This window comes from Oculina patagonica, chromosome 6 (assembly GCF_052425735.1).
Source record: "Oculina patagonica isolate OP01 chromosome 6, crgOcupat, whole genome shotgun sequence".
NCBI lineage: Eukaryota > Metazoa > Cnidaria > Anthozoa > Scleractinia > Oculinidae > Oculina > Oculina patagonica.
Genome location: NC_135763.1, coordinates 13,266,250 through 13,281,119, shown reverse-complemented (window position 1 = coordinate 13,281,119; position 14,870 = coordinate 13,266,250). Strand labels below are relative to the sequence as shown.

The following is a 14,870-nucleotide window of genomic DNA, read 5'->3' as shown; positions in this document are numbered from 1 at the left end:
CGAAGCCTCCCCGTATAAAACTTTTTTGAGTGCCTCTGGGGCTTTAAATCTGACTGCGTGCTAGTTTTGGTTTCATGTTCTTGATAAACAGCATCTCGTTCAACAGTCCAGCTTTGTGCGACATTTCTTTAGCACTGTAAACTGGCTACACACCACTCGTGGTCTTCTTTGGTAAACAGGGCAACAAGTCTGCCTGTATCATTGTAAGGCTACTTGATCCAGTGAAGTCCCTGAGATGTTACGCGATCATTGCTTCGAAGACCTAATTTCAGAATATGGATGTTCCGCAACACAATTTATTTGTTTAGTTATTTACTTAACTACTTACTTACTTCCATACTTATTCATTTATTTTTTATTTGTTTATTCATTCGTTCATCCATCCATCCATCCATCCATCCATCCATCCATCCATCCATCCATCCATCCATCCATCCATTCTCTCATTCATTCATTCATTCATTCATTCATTCATTCATTCATTCATTCATTCATTCATTCATTCATTCATTCATTCATCAATCATTTATTTTCATGCGAAAACTCCCCATGCAGAGAACCATTGTAAGAATCTAAACTCGGAAAAGGGTTGATTCCAAGGCCTGTTATTGGAAATGGAAGATCCTTGTCATGGTCGTCTCCGATTTATCTCTTTTCTAGATCCTGTTCCTATGGCATTAAACTTATATGTTACCAACAAAACGCAAGGGGTAGAACACCTGTTTGTTCGTGTTCAAGGCGATAAACTAAAGGAACATGAGATGTACGATCGAATTCTAGGCGAAAGATCAGTTGGACTATCGGGTGAAGCGGCAAGTGGAAAAGCAGGACTCAACGTCTTTGTCAAAAACGAGAAAGAAGAGAGGAAGCGTCAGGTGTTTGACTGCTTGAAACAGGGCGGCTTCAATCTCCTTCCACTCAATGAGCCAACACCGTTTGCCCTTGAAAACACCCGGAAAGACATGAACATTGCTTACATTTCAGTGTACGACGAATACGCGAGTTGGAGCACAGACATGCCTGTGCACCCTGACACATTTTGCTGTGTCACTGTTAAAGGAGACCGGCAAAATGGCATCAACATTCGACCATTCAACCCCAAACCTCGCTGGATTCAAGAGAATAGGAAGGATGTCGACGTCTCATTACCCAGCCAGGGCCTGGTTGTGGTTCACAGTCGTAGATCGCCTACAGTCTCAGTATATTTAGGTAAAATTACCTACAGTACCGCAAATCTGCCACCAGTTATCCAGGGTTCTTTTCTGTGTGGAGTGCGCTACGAATCTGGAAAGAGAAGTTGCTTTACCAACGTGCCCCCACATGAGAATGTACGTGAAGTGTTTGGTAGAGAGGGTACTGTCGTATCTGTAGATGTACTGGCGAATCCTGGTTATGAATGGGTGAAGGCTCAACGCGGTAACACAATCCCACCAAACGCAGTGAAAACCAGTGTCTACCGCTCTAACGGTAGGTTTTTGGCGTTTCTGCGTTCGAAGAAACGTGAAGAGTGGTATCTTGGCCGCATTAGTAGTGACACTGTTTGTGGCATAACTGAAGTAGAAGGCATGATTGATTACTTTGTTCCAAATCAAGGTACCAAGACCACTTCAGGGGAAATTCTTCTTTTGACTAGTGATCCAAATATCCGGCTGCGAAAGCAAAAGAAAAAAAAATGCAAAAGAAGCGCGACGAAGTTGACACAGAGGCAACGCCCTGGGGACGAGGTTGATACAAAGAAAATCGAATCGAAGTCTATCGCTCGTCAATTAGCTCTGTTTCTTGTTTTTTCATTTTGTATCGTATGTTGTGTACATGGTATCTATCGCTTTGTTTGTTAATAAGTGATTTTATATTGTTGTCGTCCCTTCCCCACCCTCTCTTAATATGCAAAATTCAGTGGGGGGGGGGGAGGGGGGGCGCGAAAAACCTCCTTTGTTACACGACTCAAAAAACGGGCAACCGAGTGTGCGCAGTAGCTATCGAATCGTTGCTAAGGGCATAGTCAATAGCTTGACAAAGTTCTTTGTTTAGTTCAGTTTAGTTCGCAAGTTTTGTTCTTGACCGTGCACGAAACACAATAGCTATTTGCATTTTGTTTGGTCCTTTGAAGTTTGCCGGACATCAAAACAACAAACAGTGATAACGGTGACCAGTCTGGCAAAAGTTAGGCTTGTGAATTATAGTAATTAAAATAACTCCAATGATTCTGAAATGATTTACCATTTTTTGGTTGTCAAATGTCAACCGTGACAAATCTGACTGAAAATGCAAAAAAAACATCTCAGCGATGTGAAACATCAAAAGCAAAAACCGCCACTCTTCGCATGCAGTCATTGATTTTTAAATCTGTCTAAGAAAAAACAAAACTTTGGGTGACGTCTTTCTTAGCAACGGCTTGATTGACACACTTGCACCGTTTCCCGGCACCGCTATGTCGTCAAAGAAAAGTGCCGACTTTCTCCCCCTCCCCGTGGTAAAATTGAGCAAGGAAGGGCCTGTTTTATGCTGAAAGTTGGCCTCGGTAGGAGGACCGACAGTTGGGCCAACCTCATCCCCATGGCCATCTCCGCTTTCAAGATGGCGAGCATATTCTGGCCGCCATTTTGTTCTTGTTTTTTTTTTTTTTTTACAGCAACATTGCTTGCGCATGCTCAACGTATCCAGACTGGAGACTTGGGTGGGGGGGGGGGGGGGGGTGTCCAGACTTGTTGTCCCGTGTAGGCATGCCAAAGTACGTTTGTATAGAAAATAGTTGTCTCTCACCTGGACGATCGCACTATACGAACGAGTGGTAGCATTAATATAGTGGCGTTTATGTCTGGATAAGTGAACCCGCTCAAAACTTAACATTTTTACTGTTATTTAAATGACAAGCCACAGGCCCCGTTCTCGGGACTAGTCCGCGCGCATCGCCACGTCGACGTAGAGAAAGCTAAGGCGAGGAATAGCAACTGTTTTGGCTCAGTTTTGTGTTTGCGAGAATGAACGATTGATTTTGGGCGTCCCTTCCCTAAACTCGGACAGTATAAAATAGGCCATTCCCGAGTTAGCTTTTGACTGTGTCAAGAGGACACTCTGTGCGAAACCATTGAAACCATTTATATAAATATTGATATAAATATGTGTTGTATTCCACCTGCACGTTCACGCATTTTTACATGGAAAGTTTTGCACGGGGACTCGTTGTGAAACAGAGGCAAGAGGCAGCTCGGAAATGGCCCATTAGATACCATTGCTACCATTGATGCCATTGGACATTGTTTTGTCTTCCTTTGTTTTGCTAGAGTACATTACAGTATACAAACGACCCAAGTTGCAGTCAAATTTCAGTGATTCGGTTTTTAATTTGAATTCCTGTCACTTGTCAAAGAGTGACAGGGTCTCAAATTCTGCTCGGGATTTGGAGCCTCGAGGACCATCATTAGCAGAAGACATAACGAGTTGACATAAAAATTCATACTACTACTTCCACTGTAGCAAGAGAGAGTAAAGGACACGCACGTGTCAACCTCGTCCCCAGGGTCTTCTTCATGCCGCCATTTTGAAAACGGAGAAGACCCTGGGGACGAGGTTGCGCGACTGCGGTTGCCACGTGTAACCTCGTGCTGGCCTTCGCAAATGGCGACTATTCGTATCAAAGTGAGGATTATAATTCTGTGGAAAGCTTTCTTCATGAGCCAGCTGTGCAAACTAGACAGACAGAAAGCACTTTGCTTGTGCATCAACGTCCGGACTACCCACCCAACTCGAAAAATACGTTCTTAATTTCACATTTGATTTTAAAATAGAGGTATCAGAAGAAGACTTTTTTCAAATAAGGAAAGAGAGAACTCTGTAAGTTCATGTTCGCTAATGTAAAAACTTCTCTTAAAATTCCTTCTTAATTGCTTCAATTGACAAGTAAAAAATCCCGCTTTTCTCAAGCCGTCTTTTGACTTTCGCTTAATTTTGCGCGGTGGAAATAAAGTACGTAATTATGAAACCTTCGTACAGGCCTACACCAGGTGATGTATTACTTATTATTGTTTTAATTTATCTAGAAATAATCTTTAAAATGTTTGGTTATATATGGGTCCGAACAGATGGAAAATACGAAAACTACGTTGATCACTATTTGGTAGGATGAAGGTTAAGGAATTGAAAGAGTGAGCTGAAGGTGATCTAAGGGCGAGTTTACACGAGCAATTTTTGTGTGACAATAGACCTTTTTCGCTTGGGCGTTTTGTTGCCCCATTACAGACCATGGGAGATACTCTTGAGAATTCTTGCTTTCAATTTTTCAAATAGTCGCGTGTATATGAATGAATAAATTTTATGTTAAAAGGAAATTCTCAAGAGAACATCACGTGGTCTGTAATGGGAAAACAAACCACTCAAGCGAAAAAGGTCTATTTTTATATGACAACTTTTATTTACTCGTATAGATGTGACAAACAAAAGTTGTCACATAGGAAAATTGCTGTGGTCCCCAACTCCCACTGGGCACTGTGCGCGCGTATCTCTGTGCGTATCTCTGCTGTCCAAGGTCATTACTGGTGCACTAAACTTTGGACTGCTGAAAACAATTGTTGTGTCATCTACACGATCAATTTTTTTTTAAATGGAACTTTATTGACAACACACAAAAACTTTACTTAAAAAAATTAAATACACAGAAAAAGGAGAGGGAAAAAGAAAATATAGTTGCTAAAATTACAATATATTACGTACAGATTTTTGTTTACATACAATTAAGATATACTACTGATAATAACGGCTTATACATATGACACAGATTATTTCAAAAATAGTTTACTTAAATTACAATTTGACAAATTTAATTACAGACATAACAGATTATTCACTATACACGATCAAATATATTTTCACATAAATTGAAATTGCCCGTGTAAACCCGGCTTAAGGTCGGGCAAAATGGTCGGAAAATAGCGAGGAACGTGGGAAAATATTCAATGTCGGGTTAATGGTTGGTTATTTACATTCAAATGTAAATATAAATTGTGTTGTTAATTGGACAGATTTAGATAGGAACAAGCTAATATTTACCGGTCTTTAGTTTATAAGCGTGGTTCCTAGAGAGTGATTTGAAAGTTATCGAAAATGAGTTCTAAGTTTTATAAGGCTGTTCTATTTATGTGTGGAGGGATTAGGTACTGCTATTGATAGGCGAAAAATAGGTGTTTCCAGGTGTTTAAAGATCCGAGAATAAAAGGAATTGCAATGAATCAGGTTTTTTTCTCGGCAAAATTGTGCAAAACAGAAAATATCTTAATTTTAAGAACTAGATTCCGACAAAGGACTCACAACAACTTGACAGACATAAAGTAACTGAATAACTTGATCTAAGCATAGTATGATCTAAGTTTCTATCAAAAAGGATTCCTGTTTTATTGTTGAAGAAATGTGTGAAATTTAACTGAACTGAGAACAAAAGGTCTTGAAAGTGTCAACTCGTGCGAGCAAACTTAGTTACTAATATCCGAGCTCGGGCTGCAAAAGTGCGATCGCTTTCACGTTCTAAACAAACACTTCGTTACACATTTTCCATTTTCAAACTTCCTTCTAAGGAAAGCAATTTGTTTTTTCAATGACAAGAAAGCTTATGGCTTACAACAATAGGCCATTTCCGAATTACCCTTTGTCTCTGTTTCAAAACGAGTCTACGTGCAAAACCATTCATATGAAAATGAGTTTCACCTATACTGTAGGTCCGTTTTCATGCAAATCAAAGTCATTTCCATTTGACAAGTTTGGCACGTAGACTCGTTTTTGAAACAGAGGCAAAGGGTAACTCGGAAATGGCCTATTACTTTTAGTTCCTAAATTCATAGCTTAGAAGAAGCTGTGTTTTTTTTCTGATGTAGTCTGCCATGTATGGGGATTGTATCTCTTTTGCTGGCCATCCTAATGGCACCTTTCTTTTTATTGTATTGTATTTGTTTTTTTAAATGGGCCACTAAATTGTAATAAAGAATAAAGGTTTTTAGTTTCCGAACTTCCAAGATTAACAATACACAACCCGGCTTTATTATTTCAAGTTAAAGATAAATTTTAATTGATTTATCTTAAAAGGTCGAAGCAAGCGAGAAGTCTTTCGTCAAGCTAAATGTAGTCTTTGTTTCCAAGTAAACAACAGCTGTTGAGAGTTATATTTGTACAGACATCCTTCTGCCAATGACTGATTTGAGACTGATTAAACAACAGTCATTTAAGGAGTAAAAAGTGGACGCCAATTCTACCTTTCTTTCATATAAATTTCTGCTTTTATTAAGCGCTATCTCTTGTAAACTTTGACAAAGATTATCCAAGAGTCGTTCAAGTGTAATCGCCCTGGAATTTTCTAAAAAAGCTTTTCAGTGCTATGTAAGTAAACACTACTTATATCTATTTTAATCCTAGAAAGTGATACTTCATTTGCAAATTCAACTGCATTGAACAATACAGTCGATTCCAGGACGGTATTATAAATGGGTTCTAAGTCGCTTTTCGACCAAGTTCTTTTAGAAGTTTTATCAGGCGAGCGTTTCGTCAATACTCCCTATGTGAAAAAAGATAGAAAAGCAAACGCAAACAATGAGAGATACGATATATTAAATAATATAACAAGAATCTCTGCTTGCAAAGCTTTGCCTTCAACGAAAAGGGAATTCGAAAATAATGGTTATCTTTGAACTGGAATGAACCTTACGAAATGTCGCCAGTGAAAACTCGACAAAAATGACTTTTTGGTTCGTAATATTTAATGACCTTTACGCGAAAGCATACAACAAACTATTAAATAGATTTTTTTTTTCAAACTTTTCCTATGATCATTTACTTATGTAGAAGACATGATCCCAAATATAGAAAAAATGGGGGTCGCCGAATAAAGAGTGTAAAAAGCGGCATTGAACCTCTTTACTAAGCCTGGTCTTCATAGTTTTTAGATAAAAAATGTTATGAAGTGAAATATTATTTTTTAGAGCTCAGTAATTTTAGTTTATGATTAATTGTTTATAATTTTGTAGGTCGTGAGAATCTTGTGATTTAAGGGTCCGGTAACCCGCACAGAGATTTATAGTTGTTTATCTTATAAAGTTTTTTGGCTCTGATCAATAGCCTTCTTCAGTGGATATGTTTGGGTTAGTGATCGAGTGTTCGAGAGTTTATCTCACACAAGAAGTTTCTATAAAGTTTAGGTTGTGTTGGTTATTAAGTCAAGTGTTTGTATTAGACGTTTTTGTTCCCACGGTAAATGAACTTGGAAATTTTAGCTGAACTTGGTTTGGACCTCCATAGAGGTTCCTGTTATAGTTTTGTGTCCTATTAGTTTTACAAGTAATTCTTCCGAATTTGTTTTTGGTCATTTAATCTTTATTTTGGTTTTTCATGTACAGTATGTGGCCCTAAATCCGGACAGCACTTGGTCCGGACACTTTCGGTTTATCGTGTATTTTTCCAATAGCAAACAAAGTTTTGATACAACCGAACCTTTCCAAAGATTTCTTGATCTCTTTGCTGTCTTTACCTTGCTCGAAGGCTTTCCTGCTGGCGGTGAAGTCGAGAATTTCAAGTCGACGTTAAGGTAGGTGAAGTTTGTTTTCGCGATGTTTTTTTATTCATGGCGCCTTAAATCCACTGGTACGTTTTCTTTTCATTTCTGTATATCCGAAATAAGCGCGCTAAAAAAGGTAATTTTTGGTATAATCGATGAATAGTAGGAAATATTCCTTCGACTAATGCAAAGAAATTTATTGATTGCTTGAGTTTCCGTCCAAAAGTAACGAATTAAAATTTCTAAGTAATTTTGCTAACTAGGTCCGGACACTGACGGCAACCAAATATAAGATGGCATGCTAAATAATACTGAAAGAACAAGAGTCTGATAAAAGTTACACCTTTCGTTTGAGTTCTAAGGCATAATAAACTTCACCAGAAGTACAGACCACTTGATTTTACAGCAATAAGACTAAAACGAGAATTTTGATTCAAACTTTGCTAATCGCGTTTATCAGGCTAATAAGCATGTATATTGCTGTATATTGTTGATGAGACGAAATAAAGCTCTCTTCTCTAAATTTTTATTTTCATTCTGAATTTCACTAAAACGTATTAAAATGTGCAAGAAGCTTCTTTAGATTGGATTTTGAACAATTGTTGCGTAAATAGCGTGCTAGCTGTCTGGACCAAGGACCCGCTGTCCGAACCACCGCTTTCGATATTACAGAGTAATCGAGTAAGCACAGAAGTTGTAGTCTTTTCACATGTTAGCTGGATGGCACGGTTACTTACAGGACAAATCTCAGCTCACTGCTCTTCTTCTATGCTGAGAAATACACCTTCGCGTCTTTTTTGTCCGGACCAAGGGCCACATACTGTAGGTCTGTTTGTATTTGCTTTCTTAAAAAAAAAAAAAAAAAAAAGGGAAAAAAAAAAAAAAAAGAAAAAAAAAAAAAAAAAAAAAAAAAAAAAAAAAAAAAAAAAAAAAAAAAAAAGGGGAAAAAAAGGGGAAAAACGGAAAAAAAAAAAAAAAAAAGAGAAAGGGCCAAGAACCGGGACCCGGAAAAAAAAAAAACGACAAAAAAAACACGGTCACGCTTGCCTCCTAAGTTAGTCTTGGGAATGTCTCAAGTTTACCAAGGTTACAGAGATTTAAACCCAAAAATATCTACAATTTAACTAAATAGTTGATGAACCTTCGTGTTTGGAATTAGAAGAGTAAGAGAAAATAAAGAGAGAAAGAGAGAGGGAAGTTAAAATTAATTAAAGAAGCCCAATCTGAGAAGCAGAGTCTTGGTTCCTCTCCAGAGCTTTCCCCCCTAAAAACACTCTAACGAAAATATTGAGATAAATCACTGGAGAAAGTAAGACAAGTAAGTAAGGTAAAGCTATCAATGTGGGTCTGTTTTTATTTTTTGCACAAAAAGTAGAAAAAGGGAAAGAAAGGGACCTATAGAAAGGAAAAAATGGGAAGCTACTAAGGCCTTTGAGGGAGGGAGGGGAGGCGTGGTGGCCTAATGGTTAGCGCGCTCGACTTCGAGTCGAACGGCCCGGGTTCGAGGCCTGGCCGGGGCTCTGCGTTGTGTTCTTGGGCAAGACACTTTACTCTCACAGTGCCTCTCTCCACCCAGGTGTATAAATGGGTACCGGCGAATTTACTGCTGGGGGTAACCCTGCGATGGACTAGCATCCCATCCAGGGGGGAGTAGCAATACTCCTAGTCGCTTAATGCTACGGAAACCGGGATAAGCTCCGGCTGTATGGGCCACTTGGCTCGGACACAGACTTTACTTTACTAAGGTCGTTAAATCCATGCAAAGTTATTGCAACGGCCATTTTTCTTGTTAATTTCCTGCTCCATACGTGGCGCGATTTGCAAAGTGAATTGCGCGCGCAGACAGGATGCTATCCGCGATGCGGAACTGAAAAGATGGCGCCGCGCGGAGTTCTGGGCAAATCGACCAAATCAATGCAAACTGTACATTTTGCTTCAAGCACAGGAAGTGTTATCTAATAGACTTACTTTTTTAACTCGAAATATTACCTTTTAAAGTGCGTTGCGAAGGATTGATACTCCCCACAAAAGCTCGGGATCAAAAGTGCCTTAAACTTCAATTTTTTTATTGAGATAAGAGAGCTAAAATGTAATTAGAAAGAAAGCCTCCAAAATTTCTCGCGAGAAGCCTGCGTCGCAACCGGACGTGTCACCAAACCTCGGTATACCAGGGGTTTTCCCTCCGCTCTCGTGGGGCGCGGGCGGGCGGCCCCCGCGGCCCCCGCGGGGTAGTTTGTCTGCAACGCAGGCTGCTCGCGAGCTGTAACCTATAAAGTGAACAATGGAAGTCAGCGTGAAAAACACAATTTTTGCGGATTATCTTCTGATCTCACCGAATTGTTTTTATTTTGCCTTTAACTACAGTCTTGGAAGAACAAAAATCTATCTGTTGGTTTTAAGGGGTATTATTGTTAATAAAAAGACCCAAAACACAAAACTTCAAACAGGCCTTATTGCAAACAGTGAAATCTGGCGACCGGTCGCTTTGTTACCCATGGCGGGTACCAGTAACAAATTTGTCAATGAAATGCATCGTTTAACCCGTTTGTGATTACGCGGAACCTTTTAAAGCCTCTGTTGAAGTTTTGTGTCCTGTCGATCCCAAGATTGTTTCAGTGTGATTCTATTTGACGGTTTCTGAGTTTCTACACCGGCTTTGGATAAAAACTGTGTTAATGAATTCTGGAATCGATTTATAACTGATTCAACAAATTCTTCTTATTGGTAAATTCCAGTGAAGGCAACCTTTAAAATGACGATGTAACTTTCAAGTCCTCGACTTCATGGGCTCAGTTTTGCAAGCGATGTTACATACGCTCATCCGAGTTTAACTAAAAATCCTTTGGATTTGATTTGACGTGAAGGAACAAGAAGGGTTTAGGAACAAGATAATGATCGGCCGCGAACTGTCCAGTTGGGCTTCTTTCACCGCACAGTAGAAACTGTCAAGAAAAAGCAACATTCAAGTTTTATGCATGGTGTGTTGAATAACCGACAGTTGTTTATTGTAGATAAATACAAAACATTGTTTATCTGTCTTCCAGTCGTGGAGTCAAATACGTCAAAAATTATTTGTCTTTTTATGCTACACTGATTTGTAAGTCTACCAACTAACTATTTCGGGGACTAAACCTTGTTTCCATAGTGTCTTTTCTGCCGTGTCCGGTTTTAACTGAAAAATTTTGTGTTTTAGGGAGCTGCCTATTGACGGCTTTTGCAATTATTTTCTTTAGTTTTGCACCATCATACAGTCCAGAGCAAATGGCTGAAATGACGGAGAATGATCTCATGGCTGGGGAATGGTTGTTTACCGCTTGAGTGCGTACCACCAGCTTCACTTGAACAGCAGATCGAGGGAGGAATCGGAAAGTGGGTGATCATATTCACAACAATACACAGCGGCTTTGAAGAACTGTTACAGTCAACATGATGTTCTGGCTACGACCAACCTCTAAACGGAGATCGCTTTTATTGGGATGCTTTGTACTGATTGTTATCAGGACCATGTTGTTTGTAGTGCACTTTTATAAGGAAGAGACAGCGCGGCCTCGAAAACCTGTCCGCTTGCGGGCAGGTGGGGTAGAGCCACCGGTTCAAACTTCCACTTCGAATAACTACGTTGAGTGGAATGAAGAGGACTTTCCTAAACCTCAGCGCAAACGATTGATACTCTACTGGTCCGGTGTTAGAGGACACAAAGTGCCCGTGCAAAAGACAGCCGTCAATCACACGCATTTCTGGCCGTTTTTTTATGCGGGTAAACCCGGGGAATGTCCCGTCCCGTGTGAGCTCTCCAACGATCAGTCGCGCGCCGCGGAGGCCAGTGCGTTTGTTGTTCATGCCAGACCGCCGGATATATCAAATCTTCCTCCGATTGAAAACTTAGCGCCGTGGATTCTTCAGACTAACGAAAATCCCGTCTACACACCAGCAATGTATAATTCGCGGATTATGTCACAGTTTAACCTGCTTATTAGCTATCGTCTGGACTCGGATTTTCCGGCGCCTATCTATCCAATGCCTGAGTTAAATCCACCAATACCCTTCCACAAGCGACTGGGCAGCGTTTTAGCCATATTTTCCAAGTGTGAACCTGTAAGAACGGAGTACATGCGACAACTCATGAAATACATTCCAGTGGACTCGTTCGGCGCATGCCTGAAGAACAAAGAGGGTCTGATAGGCTTGTACGGGAAAGTTAACAATCGTTATGTGTTTAAAGATCACAAGCTTATTCTGTCGCGGTACTACAAGTTTTCTTTGGTATTCATGAACCAGGATTGTGATTATTTTATAGACGACAGGCTCTATCATGCGCTTACTACCGGCTCGGTACCAGTTTTTATGGGCACCGACAAAGTGGACGAATTTTTACCAGGAAATCTTAAAAACTCCATTATCAAAGTTAGCGATTTTAAAAGTCCAAAAGAATTAGCGAAATATCTAGAGTACCTCAGTAATAATGAAACTGCTTATAATAAGTATTTAGAGTGGAAATGGAAGGGGATAGGTGACATTTCGAACACAACAATTGGGCGTTGGTGGAAGCCGAGGTACCCGCTTTTCTGCCAGGTTTGCATGGCGCTGGCCAAGGGTAAGCTGCATCGTGGGCTTAAGCTGGACTATTGCCCTCCGCGCATGTATGGGGAATGGGGCCTAGAGGACCCGAACACGGGTTTCTCAGATTATTATAGCATGATAATTTATGGTGGTTTTCTATTGTTTGTAGTTGTTATACTGGTGTCATAAAGTAAAGAAAAAGGCCTTTATTATACTACAAGTACAGTAGTTTCTCTTCAAGATAATTCACTTGATTTTTGGTATCACTCGTTGTAGCTTGATAACATTTTCTTTAGAAATGATCTTAAAGGGACTATGTCACGGATTTTACCAGATTTTTGAACCGCCAAAATTTGTATTTGTGTCGCATGAAACCTAAAAATAATGGTCCATTTTTATTAACAATGGCTATATTAGAGCACTAAATCTGTTAACTAGCATTTTTGGCTGCGGATTTCTCGGATGGAGACGGATTGCAGTTTGAAAACGTTAGGCAAACGTTTTCAAATTGTTTCTGTCCGTCTTCAAAAAAGTGATATTTTTAGCCGTAGCTTGATTTCTATCCGCAAATCAAGGTTATATCTTCCTTTAGGTGTTCAAAGAAAATGTAATGTTTTTATGGGTTTAGTTGCCTTCCACTTATTTCAGAACAGTTTTGACCAGAAAGCTGTGAAATCCCCGTGGCATAGTCCCTTTAAGGGAACTGTCTGTATTGAGCGTTCTCATATGACGTCACAGCAGCCATATTGGTGTTCCAAAACAAAGAAACAGCGGTCATATTGGTGAACCAAACCACTCCTACGGGAATTAAACTTTATTTTCAGTTTATGCAAAGGTCGTCTTTTTTGTCAGTAAACCAATATGGCTGCTATTCACGCAATCTCGAGCCCAGAGTCCGTCGGTCAGCGGTACGACCCTACCGCTGACCAACCGCTGACGGACCGAGGAGCCGGGGGACACTCTGGGCTCGAGATTGCTCTTCACGTGAGTGAAAACGCTCTCTTTTAGGCCTGGTATGGGTTTAGTACCAACCTCGACCTCTGAGCCCGCTGTTTTCGGCAGAAATATTGCTTAGCAACATAATGGGTCTTCAGGCTTCCTGATCAGGTGCATAACCTGTTTTCGGCGACCTACCGCTGAATGAGTAACTTGTACACTCGGGAACTAGATTGATAGCTTACTTGATTGCTGAAAGGAAAAATGCTGATTGGAAAAATAAAATCGAAAACTTTTTAGCTATTTGTGAGAACATGTGTCATTTGTTGCAAATTCACGTACGACACAGGCGCGACCTAGTAAACCGCTATTCGGGGAAGTGAACCCGTACTCATTCTACTGAAGGAGGGACGAATATCGGACTCGAGAGTGGCGGAAATCGAGCCAATTCGAGCGCATCATAGATGGCATCGTAAAACCAATTTTAATTTGTTATAAACAGAGCGGTCTTAAATCGAGTTTCAAAACTTATCTGTAATTGCCTCGGTTTTGATTGGTGTAAAAAACTCGCGACACTTGCTCAACCAATCAGATGCAAAAGCGAAAATGAGCGTTATCCCACGCTTACCAAAAAGTCCTTGGAATGCTGCCCATTGACAATGTTTCGTTGATCAAATAGGCGTTGTCTCCTATTGACAGACATTTACTTGATTACTTTATGATTGAAAATCTTGATTGACATTTGATCTAGACATTTATTCAAAGTGTTTCACAATAGGTTATAAAAAACACATTTCAGTTCAGTTCAGTAAAATCGGATGTTGAAGTAAGAACGACGTTTGTTTTGTCGTCACTGTTAAATGCGCTAACCAGGACTGAGAATTTGTAAGGAAAGCTAACCGGAAAGCTAACCTGTGAAGTGAAGTACAACTGATGTTTACGACCCGCCACAGAAGTAAGTTTCTATCGGGTTGATTAAGTTTGCTGTGGAGTTTTCTGTTACGAAATCAAGTATAAGGTTATGTTTGTTCTAATCACGACGTTAAATGTATCTCTCTCAGATCGAATAATTATATTAAAGCCTGGATTTGATATTATGCGGTTTGTGGTGGTTGTCTTTTGTGCTAACCAGTTCCAAGAGGAAACAGACAAATCCTTTCGAGTTGAGAAGTCATAGTTCAAATTTACGAAAATTTTGAATTATAACCCACCCATTAATTTTTGCGCGCGCTCATTGGACAAAACGCATCACGTGGTACAAAATCGGACGGCGGGTATCAGCGAATATACCCCGTCCGATTTGATATCCGTCGCCCGATTTGGAAGGCATGCACAAAACAAATGAATGAAGTCACCTTATTCAGTTCTTACTTTTAATGAAATCACAGAGTTAAAAATCACGTAAACCAATCAACTTACATTTGTTTCAACCACAGTTAAGCCGAGTTTGTTACGTAGGTTTTTCCTATAAATTTACTGGGGATGAAGCGCGTTGTTGAAATAAATCGGGGGGTTATAAAATAAATAAAACCCTTTCTGGCTCGCTGGTATATTTGAGGATAATGCCCTTGGCTGAAAGATTGTCCTCAAAATTTCACATATGCCCTCGAAACTTCGCTTTTCGGCCAACTGTTCATTTTTCGACAATCTTTCAGCCTCGATCGGGCATTATCCTCCATTATTATTCAACACATGCGCGCGCTGCCCAAATATGGTCAAAATGTTAACGATATCTGTCATCCGTACATAACAGATATCCTGCGATATACGTAGGTTGCGAAGATTCGTCCGAAATCTTGTAAAGCGGTCCATAATTACAGTTTTTCTTTCTGCAAAATGT

The 14,870-nt window shown here is 39.9% G+C and overlaps 2 protein-coding genes across 3 annotated transcripts in view; one reads left to right on the top strand and one right to left on the bottom strand.

Annotated features, from left to right (window-relative positions):
* Positions 1 to 14,870, bottom strand: part of LOC144657325 (polyphosphoinositide phosphatase-like) — a 111,328-nt gene that overhangs the window by 43,056 nt on the left and 53,402 nt on the right. The gene's annotated exons all lie outside the window — the stretch shown is intronic.
* Positions 10,072 to 13,316, top strand: LOC144657358 (GDP-fucose protein O-fucosyltransferase 3-like). 2 transcript variants are annotated; one of them, XM_078517703.1, is made up of 2 exons: positions 10,072 to 10,512; positions 10,768 to 13,316. In XM_078517703.1, the coding sequence occupies exon 2, from the start codon at positions 10,961 to 10,963 to the stop codon at positions 12,281 to 12,283; it is 1,323 nt and encodes a 440-aa protein (XP_078373829.1). In that variant the 5' UTR covers positions 10,072 to 10,512; positions 10,768 to 10,960; the 3' UTR covers positions 12,284 to 13,316. The 2 variants fall into 2 exon arrangements, with proteins under 2 accessions (XP_078373829.1, XP_078373830.1); XM_078517704.1 differs by having other exon boundaries at positions 10,072 to 10,631.